Source organism: Phaethon lepturus, unplaced genomic scaffold, assembly GCF_000687285.1.
Source record: "Phaethon lepturus isolate BGI_N335 unplaced genomic scaffold, ASM68728v1 scaffold6423, whole genome shotgun sequence".
Taxonomy (NCBI): domain Eukaryota; kingdom Metazoa; phylum Chordata; class Aves; order Phaethontiformes; family Phaethontidae; genus Phaethon; species Phaethon lepturus.
In genome coordinates, this window is record NW_010526903.1 from 40,290 (window position 1) to 66,714 (window position 26,425).

Consider the following 26,425-nt stretch of genomic DNA (forward strand, 5'->3'; position numbering starts at 1 on the left):
CAGGCTTACAAAGCATACTTCATTTTACTGCTGTCGTTTAAGTAGAGATCATACATTACCTCTGTCTCTCAGATGTTTTGCTAAAAATTCTGCCTACAAAATTCAACACCTGGTCTGATAAATTTAAGCACAGAACACTGGAATTAAATACACAAGTGAGACATATTTGAGTGCGTATCTGCATAAGAATGGAAAAACTGAGTCAGGGAAAAAGTTGAAGGCAGAGGTTCTGCCAAAAATGAGCATTCATGCTGCTGCCAGTACCACACAGGTTGAATCAAACTCAAATGTAAACAATCCCATTTTTTAAAAGATTCTGCTTGGTGGAAACTTCAGAGATCAAAACAGTTATAAATCAAGCAGATTTATTTAAGCACATTGTGAAGTAATGGGCTCTGCCTCTCAATAGAAAGTATTACTTTTCTGCGCTGGTGGGAAATTACACTGTAAGGCTCGGATTATAGTTAAAATATTATTTAGGATGATGAATAAAAATTGGCTTAGGAAAACAACAGCTCAAAGAATGTTTTAAAATAAAATATAATTAGTTCAGACTGCAAATGCTGGAAATCCTAGCATGGTAACATTTTCCACCTTTTTTTAATCCAAGCATACGATAGGAAAACAACTTTCAGAAATTACTTCACAACAAAATTCAGATGAAAATCACTACCCATGGAGGTCTCTTATGATCTACATGTCTTACTCTGAATGACAGTATTTTTTTTTAATAAAATAAAAAAATACCTTCTTCTACCTCTACTAATTCTAAATTCATGCATTTCCATATCTTAAGAGACTTTTCACAATATGGTTTAGTCTAACTTCAAACACTACGCATCTCACACTGTCTTGAGATATGAATATATCTTCATACCCAGATGTTCCAAAAGATATTTAGATGAAAGCCAGCAGAAATGTTTAGAGACTTAACATTAGTGAGATGAAGTTGCCACAAGATTTGCTCCTGTTATCTCTAAATGTTAAAAAGTAAATAGCTCTCAGCAACCAGAAGCAAGCTGCAGAATGCACTCAGAGATTGTTCTGGCCTTATCCTCGGTGAAGAAAAATGATATGTATTTACTGGCTGCAAGTGAATTGCTTACTTGTCTCTTGCTTGGTGGTTGGTTGGTTTAGAGGCTGCTTGCAGCAAGGTCTGTGAGCTGCTTGGTGTGAAAGCAGGTAAGGAACGTTGAAGGAGAAAGGGTGTATTTGCACCTTTGAATGCAGTAACTGGACAGATAACATGAGACAAACAGCTAGATGAGAAACCATGGCTGACAAGGGCATGAGAGCATGCTAGGAGGTGTTCAGAGACATCAGGGGAGCTTGCATGAGAATGTTCCTTCATTGTTTCTCTATAAAGACAGAGAGATGCAGGAAATGAAAACAATGCTCACATAGTAAAAAGAATCACACACTGAACCTGAAAGATTGTTAGTATGCATGAAATATGTTGTGCTAGAAGCCTCGGTAGGCAAGATTTAGCTAGGACATGAGGTCATAGCTGAAGAAAGCAGGAAAAAAGCCTGTCCAGAAAAGACAAAATTTGCAAACATCTCCTGAATAGCAAATCCAAACAGACAAAGCAGAAAAAAAAAAGATAACGGAGAGAAACTGAACTGAAGGATAGGTTTCCTGTCTCAGTAAACAGAAAAGAAACAGGTCAAAATATTAAGAAATCTTGCAACAAGAATCAGGTCATGCAGCTAGACCTACAAAAAGAGTGAAGATCCTGGCTTCTGAGTCAGGATCAAAAGCCAAGAAAGAGGAGGGCAACATCACAGACTAAGGGAGAAAACAGAAGACAGAACAAATTGCAGATGAGGGGGTGGGGAAGAGAGAGTAAGGAAATCAAACCAACACAAGATGAAACAATGTTTTGTATTATATTTTGAATTTAGAATACAGACCCATCACAGAATGGATTAAAGCTAAGGAAAAGAACCTGGATTACATATATGGAATATAAAATGACAAAGGGACAGAGATAAAAACTACATAATGAAAAATTGATGGAAACTTGTTAAAGAGAAGGTAAATGAGCAGCTAAGAGAATTAAATCCTCACAGGAAACATGGAAGCTTCTAAGGGTGACCATATTGAAAGCACAAAGCCAGTGGATGCTGCCTGGGGAGCCTGGAGGGAAGGCTCAAGTAAGGGCAGAAAGAGGGCAGTATCGTTGAAGAGCAGGATAAGGGAGGCTGTACGAACAAGAAGGCATCCTTCAAAAATGTGGAGACATGCCCAGATAGAAAAACTAGAGAAAATAATAAATTTTGGCATAGTAAATATAAAAACACAGTAAGAAAAACAAAAAAAAAAAATATTTTGAGGAACAACTAGCAAAAAAGAATCAAAGGCAATCATAAATCTTTCCTCATAAACATCAGAAGCAGGAAGTCTGCCAGAGAGTCTGTAGGGCCAACTACATCAATGTGTACAGTGAGCACTCAGGAAAGACACAGCTATTGAAGGGAAACTAAATTAATTCTCTGAATCGGTGTGGGGAAGTTCACATGCTGGATCCCCTCTTTGTTAACAGCCAAAAAACCTGTAAAATTGCAGTTAACTGTAGAAGAGGTATGGAAGAAATTAAAGAGAGGAATGTTACAAATCCTCACGACTATATGGCATTCAAGCAACAGTTCTGAAGCTCAACTCCAAACAGTGGTGCATAATCCCTAGTTCAAAAACTGCCCTAGTAGGCATGACTGGGTGGTAGTAATTGCCAATTTAAAACAAAAAAAAATATGGAAAGATACAGAGAACCACAGGATAGAAATCCTTAAGCCTGTACCAGGCAATTTAACAAAAACTGAAATACCAGAGAGGAAGAGGGGACAGTAAGTTACAGATGATGGTAGAGTCAACATGTCTTTCTTTTGAAGTTTTACTTTGCAATCTCACTGGATTTCTTCAAAGGAGTGGGTGACAGTTGATTGAATTGACTGGGATTTCCAAGACTTTCAAGAAAATTCCTCACCAAAGGTTCTTAAGAAAACTAAGGTGCCACGACCTAAAACGGAAGAAGTCTTGACATGGATAAATACTTGCCCAAAAGACAGAGCGGAGAGGGTAGGGGTAAATGATCCATTCTCAGAGCAGAACCTGCATACTTCACGTGGGATCAGGTGTAGGATCTACCTTGTTAAACACATTCATAAATGAACTGGAAAAATGAGTAAGCAATAATATGAGTTTGCTTATGACACAAAGTTCATTAGGGTAGGGCTGACAGAAAAAAATGCAGAAAGACCATTATAAACTGAGTAACTAGGCAATAAAATGATAAATGCAATTTAATATACATGAATATAAAATAATGCATGTATAATGAATATGAAATAATTCACATTTTAAATGATGGGATCTCAGTAGACCATTATTACTCAGAAGCAAGACCTTGTGATTAGGACACTATTTTGTGAAGAACCATCTCTCTCTCTTTGTTTTCCAGTCTATGCAGTTGTTCTTTAAGGGACACAGTGGATACTGAAAGTTTACATACACCTCAGGGGACTCGGCAAGAGCATGGAACAGAAATCTATTACAGGCTAATACTTCCATAGAAAACAGCTCTGGCTCAGGAAACACGTTAACAATAAACTTAAATAAAATAGGGGTGTCATATATACTTGCCCTGACCTGATTCTCTCCTAGACATTTCCTTACAGCTACTGTTGGACACAAGATAATGGTCTAGACAAAATTCTGATCTGATCCATTATGGTCATCTTTGATGGTAATATATTGTGGCATAATAAAGCCCAAGCCAGCAAAGAAATCCAAACCTGGGATGTATCAGGATAGGTACTTCCAGATGAGACGGGTACATGACATAGTTGTACAAATCTCAAAAAGGTTCAAGTGCACAAAGGAGCTACTAGGATAGACAGGCTATCACACAAAGGGAGGAAGGAAAAGTTTGAATTCTTTACTCTATAAAAATAAGTCTGAGAAGCATATGACTATACTGTGGATGAAGAAAGAGATAACACACAACTGGTCTTCCAGTAAGAATGAGGGATGCAGAAAAACCTAACTCATTTTCGAAGAGGACTTGACTGATGAAAGTCAATTGCTTGAAAATGAAAAGAATGCAAGATTAGGAAGCAGGGGACTCAAGTCAGTGTCAGACACTCTGTTCCAGTTCTGTTTTCTTAATGCTATAGCTTTAGCAATTTTTAGCCGCATTTTTTAATGTAACAAAGATCATATGAGTATTGTTAGTTGTATTAAAAGAAGCATTCTTACTTAGCTGCAGAAATAATAATGTGTGAAAAGGAAAGTTCTCATTCATCCTACTACGTAAGGATGCATCATCTTTCATTCAAAGAAGAAAATATACTGCAGTCAAGAAACACAGCTCTCGTATAACAAAAGAAAGTAGATGGGGGCTGGATTAATTCACATCTCAAAACCCAGAATCAAAATGAGAAGCAGTTTCATTAGAAGACAACAGAAAATACATAGTGGGAAACACCTAGAGTAGCAAAAGCAGGTTTATAATTTCCTATTGTTCTATCAGTTATGCTGAGGTAATTATCTTTATTTTAAATAAACTACAGAAGTTATTGATTGTCTGATATTTTCAATCCAAAATGTCTGTTATGTTTTATTTCTATGTTCCAAAATAATTTTTAAAAGTTCATTGGGACCCGAAGGCTATGCACAGGCTGGGGAGTAAAGGGCATTTTTCATTCTTGACATTATAGGGCTTTTGCCATAAAGTGTAATATCACATATTATTTTTATATATTTCAGCACTGGGTATGTTCCCTAATGGATGACTTTCATATGAACAATCTGATATAAGCAACAAATAAGATTTGGGGCTTAGTATCTCAAATCCATATAGAAACCTCAAGCTCTGCTTCCAACCCTTGTAAAGAAATCCCCCCAAAGTCAGCCTGGGGGCTGGATTACTCCTTGTAAAGAGTGGGAGAGGGTGAAAGTAGAAATTAATACTCCCAATATAGATTTGATGGCACACATTTTAGGAGCTACCATACCTTGAGGACTGCAGCAAAAGCCACACAATGGTTTTAGTTACTAACAACGTACAGTTTGATGGGGATTTCTTCTTGTGTTAAAATGGCTTCATAAGTTTTCCTGGTCAAATACAGTGATGAAAACGTGCTATAAACTGAAGAAGTTATATGGTTGAAGAGGGAAGTTGCACAGCACAGTAAAAAAATATTAAGGCACAACGATAGCTTTATTATTGGATAAAAGTAAATTAATGGAGCAGAAATTACTGGTCTTTGCCTGTAGAAATCATAAATTCCACAGTAATGTTACATATCTTTGCCATATGATTAAATATAAAACCTGTAAGGCAACAGAGAACACATCTTTCAGAGAAGACGACTCTACAGTAAAATACTGATCAATATCTATATTACCAGTAAACTGACTCTATGAACTCCTATTTTGAGTTGTTTAATACTTCAGCTATAAAACTAAATGTCGCATTGAAACTTGAAAAAGTTATGTGCAAAATTTCAGCCATATTTTTCACTAAAAAAGTACATCCAAAATACAAAAGATCATTAGGTAACTAACAGAACAGCAAGCTGGTAACATTTTCTAAATGCCTCTTAAGCACACATAATTTTAGTAAGCTTCTTTTTTATTGTTGTTTCATGTATTCAGAACTAAGCCAGAAAAACCAGATATACACTACACTATAGGTGTGTATTTTGGTTACCTGCTAAATGATGCCTTTGGGGCATAGCGTGGAAGCGAGGCGAGAAGACTAATTTTTGATGTCCATCTTAGTAAAGCATTGCTTTAAGCCGAGAATTACAGCACTAACAATTCAAAAGTGCAACTGTCCACAGATACAGCGGACTTCACAGGTTTCTGTTAGGCAAGCTAGCAATGGACAGAAGAAGTTAAAAGTGGTTTTTTTGCTTGCAAATGAAATTTTGTGTCAAAATCCTTTTATCTTAAGTGTTTATATGCTTCCACGAAAAGACAGCAGGTCAACATCAAAGCTTTCATAAGGTGGGGAAAAAAAGTCAGAATAACTCATACTAACAGATTTGAAGATGACACACAGATTTGATGCTTACAGTATTTGTTTTTGCAAATGGTTCCAATTCAATGTTTATTTCCTATCTTATTAAAGTATCTAGCATTACTAATACATATAACACTTCTCTAAGTTGCTATATTGTATATTACATATGTTCCTTTCCTCTTAGAAAGCTTGTCATTTCACTGTTTGAATCCTCTTATTCCCCAAAATCCCACTCCATATTATTAAGCTATTTTTAGAGTAATACATTTTATACAATTAAAATATCCACAAAAGAAACAACTGGCAACCTTTATTGACTAAGATTGCCAGAATAACTGAAATAGGCTATAAAAGCAAGGAAGTTTAAAGGCCATTTTATTTTAAGATAAGTCTACATGCCTTAATCATTTTGGCTGACGAAGTGATGGGAGAACTCTGATTTCTCCAATTATAAGCTCAATAGCTGAAATAAGCCCAAAAAGGTCATGTGTAAAAGGCATAAAACATGAATCTCATCATTTTCTGTGCAGCTTATTAAACTCCTAGAAGTTATAATAGCAGAGACAAATTGAGCAACTTTCCAACATTTCTCTGATAAAAACCTATACAGTTATTTAATGGAAACCCAAAAGGTTACCAATTATTTTTCTAAAAAGCTCATCTCCCTCAGACTGGGAATTTGGTACTGCAGTGCAAAGTTAGTTTGTGGAAATGCTTCATTTGAGTGCATTTACTAAAGTTGCACAGTTGTAATAAAGACACTAATTTATTACGTGTTTTGGCTAGGAGAGGAGGAAGACTTGAGGGTAAACAAGGAAAGGCAAGGGAAAGAGAACAACAGAGAAAGACAGTGACAGAAAATGAGCAAGAAAATATAAGAGCACATATGCATGCATTCAAAGTAGACACACTAAAACTCTTAAAAAAAAGACTAACAATCGCAATTTGTTTACCAGGCTTCAGGCTATCTACTACAATCAGCAGCAGTACAGGCAAGCAGCTGTGCTTCCTGCAATGGTATGCACCACAACATTTCAAGAAAAAGTGAGATTTCCAGGTCTTGTGTTAAATAATTTAACACTCAAACGTTTATGACCTTTCCTGACTCAAAGCCCAAAGTTTAATGAATATTTCGGTAAACTTGGAATTAATATATTTCTTAGTTGACTAATGTTCCAGAGACATGACCTTTTTTAATTTCTTGACATGCTTTGAATGGTACAAAACAGATGCAGAAGGCTGGTAATACATATTTCAGTTCAAAATAAAAAGCCACCTAGCTGGTTTATTATTTATGTATATATTACATAGCATAAAAAAATATTCACACCTAGAAGTATTTCTTTGGAACTACTCAGCTTTCTGCCTTTCAAAGATTAAATTTAGAATTGATTTTCTGTAGTTAAGTAATATAAGTATTTCACTGACAGAAACCCTAAGAGAACTCTCCAACAATTTTGATACTAACATGTAAAAATTATAGAAATATGTTGTGCTAACAGGCAGTTGTTACAAATAGTATGACTAAATCTATATTTAAAAACTGTGCTATTTTCAGAAGTTCCTGTAAACGTGCTTTCATGTGAGCAAGTCTCACAGACAAGGAATTCTGATGATCAAATCAACCAGATGGACCAATGTTTTTCATCATACACTTTTTGAACAAAGCCTGTTAAGATGTCCACACATTCACACAGCATATATGAATGTATGATGAGCTGTTGGAGATTTCCAAACAAAATTAAAGAGAAAACTATCAAGGTCAGAAAGTTATCTGCAACTGTTCGTATGTGTGAAAACACTCATGGAGCACAATGATTCTTCTCCATGAAAGTATAATCTTTTTCACCATAGCAAATGAATCTGCTTCAAATAATCTCCACCCAACTGCAATATTCAAATATGACGATAAGCTAAATATTACTGAAAATACTGAAGATTTGCAAATTGATATATGCAAAATATCACCTATAAACATTTTATTCCATAGATTACACTACCATCTTTTGCGGGCATTAAAAGGCTATATGGCCCATTCAGAATTGTCCTTTATGAGCGATCTTGCTATTTTTGTGTGAGCCATTCCCAAGGGAAAATGATAGTTTTATGTTTGATTTCTTGAGTATCAATAGAGCCTCGTTTTGTACATTTTATTCACTGAACATTCCATCAAGAGTTACTTGTAGTTTTATTGTAGAAGTCAGTGTTTGTAAGCCTTTTTCATCATGTCAGTTCTACCTATTGCAAAACATGCAGTCATGACTGATCACAGACAGTACTAATAATTAAAGATGAGATAGTGTCCAGCCTCCATAAATATCAATCTCTGGTTTTACTGGTGAATGACTTGCTAGGCCTTTGTATTAATAAGCTTACAGATGCTGATTTCTATGAGGTTACTCACATAGAAAGTTTCAAACTGGATTTGGTTTCCCTCTCTGTCCCACACTCTGTACAAGCAAGATCACTCTGGCTCATCACTCATTTGACCAATTTTCCCTGATGAAAGAGTGAATAGTCTGCAAGATTATGCTACTTAAAAATTCAGTTTCTGGCTCTTGAAAATACTAAACATAATGACTTCTATGAATAGATGTAGGTTTCCAGATTCTATTTATTATATTATATTATTATCTATTATTATTCCAGATTTTATTCTATAAATCAATCTGTTATGTCATTGCACCTGAATTAAAAAAAAAGTGTCACCTTGAGAAGACAGAGGTCTCCAACCAGCATCTCAATCATTCTGATCAGATTGCAATCATTTGACCAATTCTATGTTGATTATTAAACGAATTAGGAAGCATGCAGGGGTTATGTAGGGCATGGCTCATTTGTTTTCAACAAGTTATCAAACTTCTAGTTTGTGATTTTACTTCATTTGTCCTTCAGGCTCATTAACTCACTACTGGTTGCCAAACCACATTCTGATTTTCTACTTGGATGATCCCATTTGGGGTTGTGATCCCTATTTTGAGAATCACTACCATAATGTCTGCACATAATACTATTTTTAAGGGATCTTTATGAAAAAGGAACTGTAAACATTTATCTTTTTGGTTTACCAAGTCAGACAGAAAACACATTTAGCACTCTTTCTTGAGCCATCAAGCACACTGTAGATAGGCCTCTTGTGTTCAAAAAGTCTTAAAGACTACAATAAATGTCCAGTATGTTTGCATAAGAAATCACCCACATTTCAGTTTCCTTTTAGTTTCAAGCAGCTTCATAACAATTATTCTACTGCATCATTTGTCTCTTTTTAGTCTATGGGCTGTGATTTTTCTGGCTGTCATTTAATAGTTCCTTTATCTTAATCAAATAGCAGTTTGAGAGGCATAAATATTTGGGGCCACCTTTACCCCAGGCAAGCCTCAGCACATATTTGCTGTTCTGATCCGGCATTCTGTCAGTGCCTCTCTGAAGTAGGATTATTTAAAATTAAGATATTTCTATAACCAAGATATATTAGTATTACTTTCATATTTTAAAGCTTTCTGTGGCTTCCTATGTCCATCCATGCATGCTTTATTTTGCATGATAATTGTGCCTTTTTATTCCCTGTGAAAAGTAACGAAGTTATTACTAGAATTTCTAGACCAAGATTATATTACTGCAACTTTTACAAGTTTCTAAATTTGCACTCCCATATTAGGAAATGCTGCTTATATTTTCTTCTATGTATGTTGAATATTTTTTGTAATTCCATCATAAGACATTAGTATTTTAAAAGGGAGAAATAGGGGAAAAAATTTTAAAAACATGATTGTCATATTTAAGATTAAACCCATTAATTACCTAGGATATGTTCAAAGACAATAATGCATGTGTTTGTGAGATCAACGCCCAAGTTCAGTATTATTCCATTGCTCAGAACTCAGATCAAAAAGTAACCACCACATACAGCTGAAGTTCCCTCCCAAATCTTGTCATTTGAATGACATAAACCAATCTTTTAAGATTACTGTATTTCCAATCCTGCATGAATGCGTATCTTGACATGACCTTTTGTATTCTTTGGTTTCTTAGCAATTCTTAACACCCCTTTTAATTAAAATTTGTTTATTTAACAATAACTTGGCACCTTTTTACAGATTTTCCTCCTAATATTCAGAATTGGCTGTTCTGCATTACAACCTACTAGACTAATTACTATTAAAAAAAAATCTTATTCTGATATATAGTAATAACATACAAGGCATTGCTATTGTCAAGGTAAAGCAATCATTAAATCAAAAAGGTTGGAATTTTACTAACATGGGCATCAACATATGCTGGTTATATCTTCCATAAAAACTGGATTTTTCTCCCTATTTTTAATTTACCTTGCTACTCAGCTATTTCCTTCAACTCATCTGAAAAACCCTCAAAAGCTAACTCCACAAGTTCAGACTCTGGAATTTACTGAATACTCTTTTCCTCTCTGTGTTTTGAGTACATAAACCATTTCTAACATAGCAGAACTGTTTTAGAAAAGAACTGTCTTTAAAAATATGTTCATAAGAGAAATTTAAATCAACAATATTTTCAGGACACAAACTACAGCTGTTATGAAGTGGATACAATCTTTGTATCAATATCAGCAATTTGGTATTCCATGCACGATGTTTATGAGAGAAATAACTATTTGTGTACAAGCTGTGAACATTGCACACATTTCGAGCAAATGGAAGGTACAAAGTAGGTCATTTATAAAGCACATTATAAAGCCTTTTCCTTTAATCTTCCTGATTAGCTTCTTGGAGTATCAAATATTCATAGAAACACTTGGTATCTTCTTCTAAACACCAAATAAACACTGCATTTAAAAAATGAAAAGGAAGACTTAGACTTTTCTTTAGGGCTCCACATCTCCTCCAATACTGCCAAAAATGTCCTCCTAGGTTCCAAAAGCTTTTCACTTCCATTTCCAAAACATAAAAACCAATTATATATCTCAAAAAATATTTATCTCAACAACTTTACTTTTGTAATGCAGAATCTTAAAGAGTGCCCCCATATTCTTTTATATCATGACACCCACTTCATTATATAACCCTTCTAAATGTAAAATAATTTCACGCCAGTATTACCATGGTCATGTGTCTCAATAAACTCCTCATCCATTACATTTTATACCTGTTTTTGAATTAGCAAATGTGTGTGTCAACAATGCATGTCTGGTATCGATAATATAAACCTGTCAGCTAGAGGAAAGCTCTGTGAAGTAACATGTCATGACTCTTTTCCTGAAAGAAACTGTAGTTTTCAGAGACTCCTGGAAAGCGGACACTGACAGAAGTCATTGTGACAATAGGCTGAGTATCCTGCATTACAGTAGCAGGTGCTTTTTGGGTTTCCACTTCCTCCGGACCCCCCATCATGCCTGTATGAAATTCACCTTTCCATCCTCAAGCATGGAATTCAGCTATGGACTCACCTATTAACTAATGGGTTGTACTAAAAGTAAAATACCTTGGTGACTCTCAAATCATGCTCTGGAATTAAAAAAAAAAAACAACAAAAACCAAAACTGTTTTAAAGATGTGTTTTCTCTTAACAAATTGCTTTTATTCACAGTGTGCCAGCCACTCTCCCGCAGACCAGCAATAAAGCTTTGGTTACGTCATTTCTGGACTCATATGTCAAGTCTTTCCATAGGTCTTCACCTCGAAACAGGTGTTCTTTGTAGAACTGCAGCCAAAAGAAGACTTGATACATATATCACACATATACACATGATATGTATAACCTATTTGTTAGCCATCTAACAAAACACTGACAAGCAGGAACTCAGGACTATACCCCCGTCTTTGTGAGCAGGACATGTTTTAAAGTCATTTTAAAAAAAGGTCACTAGAAGTAGTTTACTTACTTTGCAAACTATTTTACTCTATATAATACTTTTTCCATGCTAATCAATGACGACTCTGCCCACAGCGATCTTACATAATAATTCTATTTTTTTATTTTCTAAAAATGGATGCAGCATTCTGCTCCAGTTCTCTTACCAACAAGGATCAAGAATTTCCATTCAGCCCTTATAGCATTGTTATACGTGCCTCTTATTGATAAAATGTTTTGGTGCCATGGTCATAAAAATCCACTGAAGATTAGAAAAGATTTTCCCTTTTTCTAGTCAGCTTTACTGTTGTTATCCACAGATGTATATTTGATCCATTTGCATATGAAATTGTATATACACCCGAAGTTTAAAAGGAAAAAACTTACACTAAAGCAGTATTTGCAATGTTACTTTTTATCATGGTGAGGTGCCTCTTAGAGCTACATTTCAACACCCTGGAAAAAATGGTGTTTGATAGTACTGGAAAGAAGACTGAAAACGGTTGTATGCTCTTGTACATTGTATGAACAAGAGACAAACAACGTAATGTACTAGCATTATTCATATTCTGTTGGCATAAACTGTTTAGATGTTGATACTCATAGCTCTTGATAAAGCCACAGAATTTGGAGGGAAAAATCAACACTTTGGTATTCCAGAAAAAGATATATAACTAGAGCCATGTTTAATCAATCATATATAAGTACAAACACCTAACTCAACCTAAAAAAAATAATCAGTTGAGATTACATTTGTTCTTCTTTATTAAAATTTCCACTGAATATCTAACTTACTTCTTCTTTCACTGTTGACTAAGTTAAGAAGCTGCAAAGACTGTATCTGGACTGGAGGCAAGGCAGCCCACTTTTCTGGTTGGCAGAACATGTTTCCCAGGCAAAACAGTTTCTTTTAAATAGCTTTTGTGAGTACAAAGGATGCTGGAGTTGCTAACCCTTTTTGCCTCCAGCTGAGGCAATTTGCTGCTATTGCAGACATGGACACTGTTTCAACACCTACATGCCATGCCCTTTCTGGCATCTGAATACCACATACTGTTTTGATGAGGAATGTAAAATTCTGCAGAACTGCTGATCATACCTTTACTATTACATATCAATACCTTTACTATTTTTCACTTTCTTAATGCTGCAAAAAGCAAGTTTCAAAGCAGAAAAGCAAAAATAAAAAGGGCCCTGACATTTTCATGTGCTTCTAAAAAATGTTTACCATTTCTTCCTCTCTAATCAAAATGCTTACATTTTTGCCTATAACTACAGGCTCTTCTGAATTTTGAACAAGAACAGACAAGACCCTTCCCCCAAAAATCTTTTTCAAGTCATATTTATTTCTCTTTGATTTTGTTTTAAATGAGGATTCTGTCATTAATCATATAAATCACAAAAGAAGATAACTTGCACATAGAAAAAGAATTACATACCTTATATTGGATAAGGAGACTATACACCAAAATATTTTTCTTTTTCACTTCCCTTGCAAATTTTTTGATCCTAGTTAGTTCTTCCATCAGAATGCTGAAAGAAATATTTTCTGAAATATCCAAGTGCACCTGCGAAGGAACAAATAAGAAAAAACAAAACAAAATTCCACTTCTTCCATTATTTGTTATTTTAGACTGACAGTTTTTAGTACCTCATTTTTATGTGTTAAGCACATCTAAAAATACAGGCTAACAAAGTTTTTTCTTAGTTAGCTTCTATTACTATTGAATTCCACTATATTTAGTGACATGAACATTATTTCTTTTCAAAGCACAGTGAAACCAATACACCACAATACATCAGAACAAAATGTTCTTACTGCATATTAAAAATATTTCATTAAATCAGAAAACAAAAAAACATTATTTTCTAAGCTCTAACTTTCACAAATTTTTTTTTTTTTTACTCTCGGGATACTAGAGAAACTCAGATGTTTTTCTTAAGTATCTTAAATGCTTGCAAAATGGAACTGCATTCTTTAAAGATTTATTTTGAATTTACTAGCTTTTCAGCATAGTATATTAGTTGCCTAAATTGGATTAATTTCAAGATAACACTTTAAGTTTAAAAAGCAGGAACAACTTCAAAAGAAGGTAGGGATATGACTATCCTGAGCTCCTGGGCAGGGAAAGGCACGTCTCTCATCCAGCAGGGATGCTGCACAAACATGGTGGGTCTTACAGGACCTGAACTGGTATCTCCAGGGAGGTATCAACCAGCTCAATCCTTTCCCAAGGCTTATGTCTTCCACAGTTTAATCGGTTTACTTCACAAAATTTCCATTAACTGTAGAAATCAAAATTAAGGATGATGATTGGTACGTAGAAAGTTTCAGCATCTATTAATAGCAGAAATACCTTTCCCCTTAAAAGAAAGAGAAAATATTTTTCTGGATGAATTACTCCAATATAAAACTTATCTGTAAGTACTACAGAGAGGTAGCAGCATAGAGGTAGCCTCAGAGATCTGCGCTTGGGAAAATTATTTCAAGTTCCCATTGTATCTTACGTTCAATTTATCCTGACAGATAATAGCTTCTTACTAATTTTCCCTTGCAACACATTTTAAAAAGCTGTTTACTGTCTAAGTGCATATTCACCAGGAGCAAAGCTATTGTCTTCTACTACACAGGCAGAGATTAATTTTCAAAACACTCATTATTCTGTTATTTTTTTACCCAAAACAAGGCTAAGCACTGCTCATTTACAGCTATTTACAAGAGATTAAAAAAACTATTATTTTGATAGAACACTGCCTAACACCTACTTACTATTAACGTGTTTCACAGCTTTGAAGAGATTTTTCTCAAAGTTACTTTTATACTGAAATGCAAATAATGGCAACTACAGAGCTGAAGTATTAGCATTCCTTTCTTTCTAACCCAAAGTAATAATAACAAAATAAAAATTATACCCATTCATAGCATCTACAAATGCAAACATGTATTACTCAGAAAAGTAATGTCAGTTTAAGAATATGATTCTTTTGGTTATAGCAGAGTTGGAGAATACTGGTTTGATGCAGACAAATAATTGCATGAAGTTTACATCTGTGCTTTCTGTTTCTCTTGTAACATTAATCTTCCCTTTTCTGCTATGTCTGGATACACTAGCCCAATTGCTGTTTCAGCTTAGGGACACCACAAAAAACTCCAGTCAGGCATCAGGATAAAGGATAGATTTTGAAATCTGTGGCAATTTATAGGTGGGAATGGGGAGAGAAGACATCACGTCCAGTGCAAGCTCATCCTTTTACTTGGATAATTTTTCCCAGGCTGGTTAAACAGACAATCTGGCACAATAACAACACCTGCCATTTTTACAACTAAAGCAGCTGAGCATCGGAAGGAAAAACAAAACTGAATCTCTTAATTATCAGATTGTTATAAAAAAGTTGCATGTGTCCTGAAACCGAAGAAGAGACAAGAACTTTCCAATTACACAAAAGTCTATATTAGGCCATTCCTCACTATGAGGTTAGAATGGAAGAAGTTAGCTGCTCTTATTTATCCTTTCAATTCTTCACTACCAGTTTCACTTTTGAGAGTAGAAAAGAATAATGTTTCCCATACAGCTAGTACGTAAAACCTATGCATTTAGAATTTTAAGCAATATGATGACATTTAAGTCACATTTGCCTGAGAAATGTTAATGTACCTTTTTACAACAAAAGAAAGTGTCTTACAGGACCTTTCACTAACAAGGCATTGTAATTTTATGTTAAACGAAGTATATAGCAAAAAGGACACCCAACATTGAATTTAATTAAAGACTGCTGAAGGAAGTTTCTATCCTCCAGCCACACCATCTGTAATGGGTTTTAGGGATCAGAAGTTTAAAGGCCTTAAATAGTTCCCAGTGATTAATATGAGACAATGATTTTTTTTTTTTTAGCTAATTCTTTAGTCATTTAAAACATACTTTCCAGTCCTCCTATTTGTTCCTTCTTGTATTTGTAGAAGATAGTGTGGCAACTCCATAAAATTTGACAGTGTAGCATAAAATGCCTTTTTATAGTCAGGGTACTTCATTTTTTTAAAGATCCTTTCAACAAATATATGTGTGTCTGTGTTTTAAATGTTAGCAACTGCTTCCACCTAGTCATGAGACTTTTCTCCCACTGTCTTAGTTTTGGGAAATTTCAAGTGGTTGTCAGGAACAACTGATGGATCTGGAGTATAGTAAAGGGATTAAATGTATCATTTTCTCCTGAGGCTATTTTAAAAAGTCTCCACCTAAATAATTTGTGCATGCTGCAGGCTGCTCAAGCAAGTACACCTTCATTAAAAATGGTGCTGGACTCTATGACGACTTGCTGGATACTACGATCTAGTATCTTAGAGACAAAACCTGAGTTTCATGGTGAACCTGTGTAAGCATTATTTGCATTCATACCTACTTCTCAGGAAATATTAAGTCTTACTTAGAGGTACAATTATTAAAACAAAGCTCTCACATTCTGTGTGTCACACTAAAAAAAACACTTAATTCAAAGTCCAGAGTAGAGATTAGCTATGAATCAGGCACAAAATAAGCATTCTTTTCAACACCGTAGAATCATAGAAGAGTTTGTGTTGAAAGGGACCTTTAAGGGTCATCTAGTCCAACCTCCCTGCAATGAGCAGGGACACCTAGTATTGCCTAGTCCATTAACAATTCCAACTTCATCTGCAGACCCCCAAAATTTAATGCAGACAGAAATGGTCTTTTATAGACTTGATAAAGGACTAATGAATACTTTCTCAGTCCAGAAAAAAGCATTCTGCACATCCAGTAGCTTTGTAAATGGGCAACAGAATTGGAGGCGTGTCATTGCTCTGATTGTCAAAGGCAGACATAATTTATCTTCGAAATTAAAATTAAAGCTCTACGCTGGACTTCCTCAGAAACAGGGTCACGAAAAAAAGACAGTCTAGAAATAGTGCTGAATAATGATGATAATAGAATCGCAGTAGCTCACTCCAAGACAACAGCATACAATAACTAATGATGTAACTTTTCATTTGTAAAAGTAATTGATCTTCAGGATAACTCATTTACTTCTTAGATCAGTAATTAAATTTCATCACTTAAATTTCAGATTAAGTTTAAAATTGAGAAGTAAATGCTTAGTTTCACCTCCAGATCACCAGACTATGCAATTCAGAAACTATTCAGGCCCCATGTGAAATAACTATTTATTCCTTTTTCCAGAGTTTCATATATGGAATCACATTTTAAAATCACAACATTTTATCTCGTGTTATTGCTGGCGAGTATAATAAATGTAGTCCAGAGACACATTCCTTGTGACATATGGCATTAATGACACTCATTCCACCCAATACTTCTCATCCCTACCTATTAAGCCAGAAAATGTAATGACAGAAAAAATTCGACCTGGTTACACTGCACAGAGACTTTCAAATCTACTCACATTTTCTCCTTTTTAACAGTCTGAGTAAAATAAAAGTAATGTACACCTGTTGTCCACATGAATTGTTAAATTATTCTAGCAGAAAGTCAAATAATGAGAATTTCAGCCAAAAATACACTTTAAAACTCTTGCCACATACCAGAATAGTTTTTTCAGTCTTATAATATCTCAATAAGTATGTATTAAAGTTATATTGCAAATACTTTAAAGTTAATTTTTAATAGTTGAACCAGAAAAGCAACCATAATTTTAAAACTTTGAATAAACCACACAGCATAGTAAAAAATAAAGCCACTTAATTCTGTTTCGACTAAGCATTCAAGCAGAGTACATCACTTGCAGCATCCCAAGCAGAGATGGAGCACAACAGCAAAGCAGGAGTTAACAGTTCAATATGACTAGCCACAATGAGTCTCTCACAGAATATATAACTAATAAATTGTCATTTGCTAGTGTTGGTTTATTTCCTGACAGCATGTAGTACATGTGCTGAAGTGCAAATGATGCTCTTTACAGCCCGAATTACAGTTAAAATTTACAATTTCATTCAGAGTTAGCAGCAGTTTAAATCTAGTCTAACATTTTAAAATATTTCATTAGATGTTTTCTACAGTAACTTACAGGAGTTACCTACCAAGATAAGGACAACTGGATATAAGAGAGGCATATTTGATTTTTCCAACACATCCACTAGTTGCTGGGTTTCTTGAATGGCAAACTTTTTATCCTAAATGAAAATAAATGTTTAGAATTACTGAAAACATTAAACAATGATTTCATTAAAATGGAATTCAAAGATCTGTTATTTACCAAAAAAAAGATACATCACAGTTTTGGTTTTGGGGGTTTTGGGTTGGTTGGCTTTAATATATCTGTAACACTTTTGTCTGGTGAAGTTATAGCTGCTCGAAAATAAAATGAGATTAATAATATTACCCTCTAGAAATATAACAAGCTTAAGGGTCATGACTGATGTCAGATATGGTTTATCTAAAACCTTCCTGTTCCCATATAGGGACCCAAATACAGATCACATGGCATGCAAAATTGGAAACACTAATTAAGGCCATGGTAGCAATGCACAGTTAGATGACTGCACATATGACATACCTCTTCTTGAGACAATTCACTTCGATACAATATCTATGAAAGGAAATTTCAAGCTACTTTCAGTTGTATCCCTCTTGTTCAAGAATTCATGGTTGGTTTAAGAACATACCGATGGAAGTGCAGAAGCAGGAGAGAAAGAACGGACCAGTATCTCAACTGTCTAGTTTGGTGCACATCAGAAACACCAAATGTCAGAATGGATACACCAAGAGGATAGAAATAACAAGCAATTCATTATTCAAATATGTAATTATTATTTACCATGACTAATAAGTTTATGTGCAAAACATAAAGTATGCATCCTTACTACTTACATTTACGCAAACAAAATTGTAGCACTGTCCTGAAAATATGTTTTGTAGATGGCTATCATTTTTGGTTAGAGATACTGATACAGCTTCGACCTGAAAAAAAAAAGTAAATTACTATGTCTATTTACTATTACTATTTGTACTATGTACAAATCTGACTTCAGCCTTAACTATCTGCTACAGCTTGCACCATTATGGCAGATTTTGTTCATTCAAATTATTTAAAATTGGCAAATACTATTTCCACCACAAGAATTAAAAATTTTTAAAAATTAAAAATTGCTCAAATTTTTAGGTGACTCAACAGGAATCCAACAGTCTGCAGATTTTTCTGTAAGTTTGTGCTGGGGGGGCCATTCCAGAAACAGCCCTGGAAGTATCAGACACTAGTGCTGCTGCCTGGGTTAGGATGTTCAACTGTTCCCAGAGATGAAAGCACTGTTCATAGGACCAAGACAACCTAATTATTTTAGACCTCTAATTCTGAGAAAATCTCTATAATACTCAAATACATATGTATTTTAATCTTCATGCAACTAAAAATTAAATAAATGAAGAAGTACATATGAAAGACCAGGTGCACAGGTATTCTAGGTTCTGCGTATGACAAGACTCATTTAGAATTTCTCCTGAAAATAATTTCCTCAATGAATACTTCAAAATGCTGTCTCAATCACAGACATACTTATTTCACAACCTTTAACACCAGCTAAGAAATTGTATTATCCTAATTAAAATAAAAGGTAGATTCTACTACATTTTCAGCTTCAGGATTGCCTTAAGTAAAACAGCAAACCAGGTCATGGAAGGCGAATTTGTTCCCTACAAGAAGATAATACTTTGAAGCCAATAAAAAGATTTGAAAATAAGTCAGAAAAAAATCTTAATGTTGCTTCTATTAAAACTCACTGTTTCACTGTTCAAATGAGCTTTATTTCTGCCCAGAAGACATATTATATACAGCAGCAAACAACAGAAGCAATACACTGTCTGTGTTCCCTAGAAATGTCACTTAATCTACAATCCAACAGAAGTACCAAATACAACATTTAAGAAGGCTTTGTGCTGTTATCTAAAGCTGTATTTGTTTATTTTTTTAATACCTGGGGAACTAACTTGTTTACAAAGGAAGGTAGCTTGAAACCCAAAAGTTGATATTTATACACTAAAGATTTTAGAAACATTTTGGGCTGAAAATTTGATAACACAACCTCAGATAGTTAACATTTAATATTTTAGAGATTTAAAAAAAAAAAAATCAGAGAAGGCAAGTATTACTTAAAATACTTTAAAAATGCAATACTCTAGGGCTCTCCTGGTTTGAACTTTTGTAGAAGTAAAATGAGAAATCCCCAGTACCTTTACAGCCTTGCAGATACTTAGATGAACAGGAGCAGACTGAATGCCACAGTCTTTTCAGAAGGTAAATGGAACATGACTCAAGGGAGAAGGCCTACTTTCTTTTTCCTTGAGATATTACAATACATGATGCTTAAGTATTCCTGAACATTTAAAAATTAATTTAATGTACCAGAGTTTTGGTTTAACTTGAACAATTTGATCAAGCAGTACAGTGAGCCTTTGTTTTACAGCCATATTATCCACCAAAAATTAAAAGAGATTTCTCTCTTGGAAAAGTAAGCACAGCTGCCTAACTAGAAGCTTCAAGTCATCATCAATTAACTAAAATGAATACTTATTCTATTTGGCAGGTTAGTATCCTATGCAAAAGTAATTTTTAAATTCAAATTAATCAAAGTTATCAGCTACTTGAGAGAGCAAAAATTACCTAAAAATACCACCTCAGTAAAAAGTGTTTGTCACAATGTTTTAATGTTTAAATAGAAAAAAGTATATGGATTTGCTTAATCACTTCTAGTCATTGTAGCAATTGATGTTCAGCTAGTGTAAAGAAGCAGGGATAGTAAGTTTTTATGAACATGAACAGAGGAATAAAAAAAATACGTTTTCTTTAAAGTTTTTCTACTTATCAGATGCCCTGTGCTGAGGTTTCAACTTTAGTCAATATCCACTTTCATAAAATTAAAAGATAATACCAGGACATTGGGAATCTGTAAAAGTTAGTTAAATTATCTCAAATTTAAAATCACAATTAAATAGCAATCCAACAGATGGACAAAGCAATGATTAAGAAATCAGTGACTTTCTACTAGTGAAACACTAGTTCATTTCCTAATTGAAAACAACCGAGTATTTTTATATACTGCATGTGGATATTTATTCAGTCACATAAATAACACAGAACTTCATCTAGTTGATTACATTTCATGTGACAGGAGCACCTAGTCACTGAATAAGCATGAGTACATGATTTACAGTCACAAAAGAAAACACCTTCAGTCCCCATTTAGGTTTGCTTGCTTCAAAGGAAAGGGCTAAATAACAAACTTAAGGAAAGACTCAACTTATGTTTTTCACAGTAAGGTATCTTCTGTAAAACATTCATTTATTAGTTATACAGTTTTTACAGTGACACTCATTAAAATACTTACTCTTAAAGTACTTTGCAAGCAATAACCGTTGTCTTTTTTCCCCTGTTATTGGCATTATGTTATTGTAGTCTCTTTCAGAAATCCCTCTAACAAAATTTCTTTTTAATTCTTCTTTAAGGGTTCTTTAAGTATGCATCTAGAAATTAACAAGTATCTTAAAAGTAAATATGGCTGCTACTAAGAACTAGTGTCAAAACTATCCAAAATGTTAAAATACTGACCACAGTTTAAATTTCAGATAATACATACTCTACTGAATGATTCCCAATGGGTGTCTTATTTAGATCAATTACCCTCCAATTAGCCCTTCAAAAAGGTCCAGTTTTCAGTGTGGTATGTTTAACTTGCTTAAAATAATTATCACTCCGTACACAGTCAAGCCTCTCTCTCACAAGGCTACTGCGCTTCACTTGAGAAATCATAGGTCAGTGCATATATTCTTTCCAAGGTGCTTCAAATTTAGAAGTTCTGTATATTGGTAATCTTATAAAATAACTCTTAGAGATTTTACTGTTTAGAAACAAGACACTCAATACATAAATATTAGTTTTTATAGATTTTCAATCTAATGGTTCATAAAATGAATGACTAAGGATGTCTCAAGGAACAATACAAGGCATTGCTGGAGTTCTTTAGCAGGTGTCACTTTGCAGGAATATTTTGAAAGTGTTGAAGAGAAATTTAACAATCAATCGACTTCATTATGAGGAAGGACAACAAGGATCAAAAAAGAGGAATGGTGGTAGAAATCTTCAACTAAATAAACTGCTTTAATAGAGCCATCACAAAAAATTCAGGCCTATATCAGTAGGAATCCCTTCATTTTACGCCATCATTGCATTGTTTGTGGTCATTTTATGTGTGTTTTATTCAAATGCACCACAGGTTCAGGTGCCTGAACAACCCAACAATTAGCTGGTTTTGCAATGAAAATTTGGAAACATCGTAAATTTTAACTAGTTTTGGTGCCAGTCTGATTTGGGGTTGCTAAGTTTGGAGTCACAGTGGTGGCTGATCAAACACAACACATTCTTTGACTTTTCTTACTGGCTTGGAAGTGTTTCTCATGGTATGATGCAAGTGTTATATGTAAATATAATATATAAGATATAGATATGTACTACTTTAAGTGTTGACTTATTTTCTTCTATGGGTAAATGATGTCTTCCTAGTAATTGCAGAATAGTTTAAAAAGAAAAAAAGGAAAAGTAGCAATGGATCTGGTATCAGTGAAATGGAAACATACAGTGGTGTTGGGCTGATGGTTGGACTTCATGATCTTAAAGGTCTTTTCCAACCTTAATGATTCTGTGATTCTCCTTCATTATACAGCTGTTCAGACAATAAAAAAATCTTGTTCAACCCTAATAATGTTTTGCACTTCTAAATGTAGATATTTAATAGATATAAAGCATGATTTTCCATACTAAATACAATTCTTTCCAAACAAAAACTCTAAGTACAATGTCAAATGACATTTCTAGATATAAAATAGCAATATAGTTTGCTACAAAAGAACATCCTACTATTATCTAAGCACAAAATGCAGAAGATCAACAGACATGAATAAAACGAAAACAGAAGTAACATTATGCAAATCAGGAAACCTGTATTTTTTAACAGCTATTCCCTATCTGTTTCTCTGGGTAATAGAAAGATGTGATATCATCACATAAGATATAATTAAGGATCACCCCAAGATCAAATCAAGATTTAAGCAATTACCAAATGTTAATCACCCTTGGGAAAATGAAAATATGTGATAGTTCTATGACTAGGAATAATGAAAAAGGAAGACAGTTAAATGCCAGTAGAAAATTCCATCAATATGCTACAGCAAAGGCTTCAATGAGCATTCCTATGAGTGAAATGTATCCCTACCTCGCTGCAAAAAAGCTGATTAATTTGACTTTGCATTCACAGCTCTGCAGGAATACAGCTTACGCTTTAATTGCTTCAGACTTTAATTTAGACTTCAAAGTAACAAAGCATTTCCTCTGTAACATATTTGTAACAATTTGGCCTTACTGATTTCATAAAATCTAAAGAAAATGGCCTCTCTGATGTCTGGATCCAATTTCTCCTCTAATCTAATATATACATTTTAAGAGGATCTGTAAGACCCCCCTCTACAGCATAATTGGGCAGAAGATGCTTCTTTTTTGGTAACGTCCACACCTGGTGTTAATCCCTTGTAATAAATACTTCAGTGAAACAGGAGGTCTCAGTTTCTGTATTTACATTATTTAGACCGTTTCTTAAGGGTTGTAACAACCAGAAACATTAAATTAATCATACAGTTTAGAGCCATAGAGTCGTACTTACTTTTATTTGGCTTTTCAGAGATTCGTGAAGGAGAAAACCTACTTGTGCAATGGCTTCATTCACATCGGTAATTACACAAACTTGTTGTGATAGGTTGTCTGTGATCAAGAAAAAAACCTTAGTACTTCATGCAAAGATAAATCAATCAAAATTACTAATTCAATCCATATACTGCTGTCTCTTAACAGAACCTTTTCAACAGCTGTAAATTTAATTTTAAGATTTCAAGGCACAGTTAATGTAACTACATAATTTATATAACATCTCAAATATAAAATTCATATTATAATTTATACAATTTTGTACAATGTGAAAACCTCACATAAAGCCTGTCCCCAAAGTCCATTTAAATAAGGAACTTCTATGAACAGGTCCTCATTACTGACACTAGATGACAACCAAGAAAACAACTTTTTGAAAAATTCATACCACTTATCACTTCAACAAATCATCTAATGCAGTGTCAGCATTACTGAGAAAAGAAAAAAAAAAAACAAAACCCAACAGGAGATAGCATAAATCCTCTTCCCAACAATACATACCACATAATAGCCTCCCAAAAATTTCTATTGAAGATACAGGGAGACAGCAGATATAACTGTTCACCTCAGTATCAAAAAAATTGCAGTCAGTGACAAAGATCTTGGTACGGGGAACTTAGATCTTTTACTGGTGGGGGAAAAAATACAGTATTTTGTTGATACCAAGAACAATAGTTTCAAGTTATTACCTGATCTGCTCCATAAAGCAAATATTCAGAAAACTACTATTTTCTCTTGTTATTGACTAAAGTTTCAAGATTCAATGAGCATTTTCCTTTCTTTAAGCAAACAAATAAAAATAATTCAAGTCTGTATCTCTCACTTCTAATTCAGGACTTTATCCTTCAGATGTTGAATTAATATGCCAACCAAAACATAAGATTTCCAATGTCTTTGGGGGAGCCATTCCATAAACAGCTAGAAATTTCATAAATGTAAAGTCTAGTTGTGTTTAAAGCAGACTTCAATGAAACTTCAGGGACAGAAATATACCAAACACCACCACAAAATAAATTAGTAGTGAAAGACATAAAAGAAATTATAAAAATATGGCCTAACTGCTCTTCAAACAAGCCTGAATATAAAGATACATATTTGTTGCATGTGGAAAGATTTTTTTATAATTACATACCACACAATAAGTTCAATCAGATGCATTACTTAAGTAAACATCTCACTTTCTATTGTAAACTCAAAGACTTCTTTACAAAAATAGACATACAGACCTGAAAATTAGTTTTAAAGCTGCTGCAGAGTTAACATTACTGGAAAGTGACTTGTGATTTTTAAACAACTTTTTTGTGAGCAGGAAAAGCAAATTAACCACCAAGGATCCCAAAATATAATTATAATGATTTTATGAATCATGGGCATTTATTGTGTCCAATATTTATAACATGACAAGGAAAATAGTGGTAGCAACCGGCTTTGTATTAAGTTAGCAAGAATGGGGAGCGGGGAAGAAAGAGAGAGAACAATAAACATCTGCTTATAAACCATCACAACCAGATGAAAGCGAGAATTAAAAAAATGCATGGCCAGTTCTCACAGGACTGGAAATCACAGGATACCACAACTGTGGGAGAAATTATCTTCCCATAGATTCACTGGGCAAAAAAATATACTGAACATGCATCAAAGTTGGCTTCTACTTAATACAGAATAACTTTACAGTTTAAAAAAATGGGTCAATGGGAAACCATATTGAATTAATTTCTTATCAGCAGAAAGAAACCGGTGGGTCGATTGAAATCAGAGCAAGAGCCACTTGAATTTAGTACTGTACATGGAATGCAGATACAAGATAGATGTACATCATAAACCAGACTGGCATATCAGATTTCAAGAACTCAGATTCTATTGAACTAAGTAATTTAATGAAGAAGGTCAGATTGGAGCCATTACAAAAATCCACATGTGGAAGAAGGCTGTGGAATCCAAAAAGGCACCATAACTTACGCTTAGACAGTTCTTTTTAAAAAGAAGTCAGTTATCAACAGCAAGTGTCAGAAGTAACCTCACAAGAGGCTGCTCAAAGACTGCAACTATAAAAGCTCATCTCACTCCTCTCCCCAGCCCCCTTAAACCTCCAACTTCCTGCAATGTAAATGAGAAAGGAGAGATGACTACCAAAAAAGCAACGAAGGTTTGCAGGTTGAATTTAATAAAAATAAAAGCAAAAATGAAGGGGGGAAAAAATGTATTTTTAATCTGGAGGAACAATGTAATGTTATAGGGGGAAATTTTATTAGTAAAGAATGAAAAAATTAAAGTAATAATAATATAAACATTGAAAAGATGCTGCATGCTTTTAAATTATCAAGAAAAATGAAGGAAGGAAGTCTGAGAAATCATCATTTATAAAATCATCATAGCAAAGCAACCGTTCTGTTCTAGCTGAGGTTTAAAACTCAATTTCCATTTAAATCACAACTGTTTCAAGTGGCCAAAATTTCCGTATGTTAATTTAGATGGTCTGCATCTTTGCTGTATTGCGGGAAGGAAGGCTGAGTAGAGCCTCATGCCCTGAGACTGCCTGTGTCCCACCTCTGGTAAGCTGATGGAGCGCTCTCCCTCAGCGTAATCACACTGAACCCAGTGAGGGCAGCTGGAGCATGGGCTCGTAACTCCACGGATTTCTGCTGACTGCCAGTAAAGCCAACAGCATGCAGCATTTCAATCCTCGTTTTCAGAAGTCTGCCGGCTTGAACAAAACAGTCATTCTGGAAAGCCACGTCATGGCGATGTTTATTAAAAAGATCTTTAATACTCAGCTAACAAAATCTTGTTTTTCATCAGACCGCTGGATAATTCAGGCTGGAAGGGATCTCAGGAGGTCTCTAGTCCAAACTCCTG

General features: G+C 34.4%; 1 protein-coding gene across 1 annotated transcript in view; it reads right to left on the reverse strand.

Moving 5' to 3' along the window:
- LOC104617788 (isoprenoid synthase domain-containing protein-like) overlaps positions 1 to 26,425 on the reverse strand; it is a 69,522-nt gene that overhangs the window by 34,103 nt on the left and 8,994 nt on the right. The window contains exons 2-6 of the mRNA XM_010283204.1: positions 26,117 to 26,292; positions 23,529 to 23,652; positions 18,694 to 18,783; positions 17,904 to 17,996; positions 13,294 to 13,422 (exon numbers count right to left, since the gene is read on the reverse strand). Of these exons, the coding sequence (XP_010281506.1) occupies positions 13,294 to 13,422; positions 17,904 to 17,996; positions 18,694 to 18,783; positions 23,529 to 23,652; positions 26,117 to 26,292 (612 nt within the window). The remainder of the gene's footprint in view (positions 1 to 13,293; positions 13,423 to 17,903; positions 17,997 to 18,693; positions 18,784 to 23,528; positions 23,653 to 26,116; positions 26,293 to 26,425) is intronic.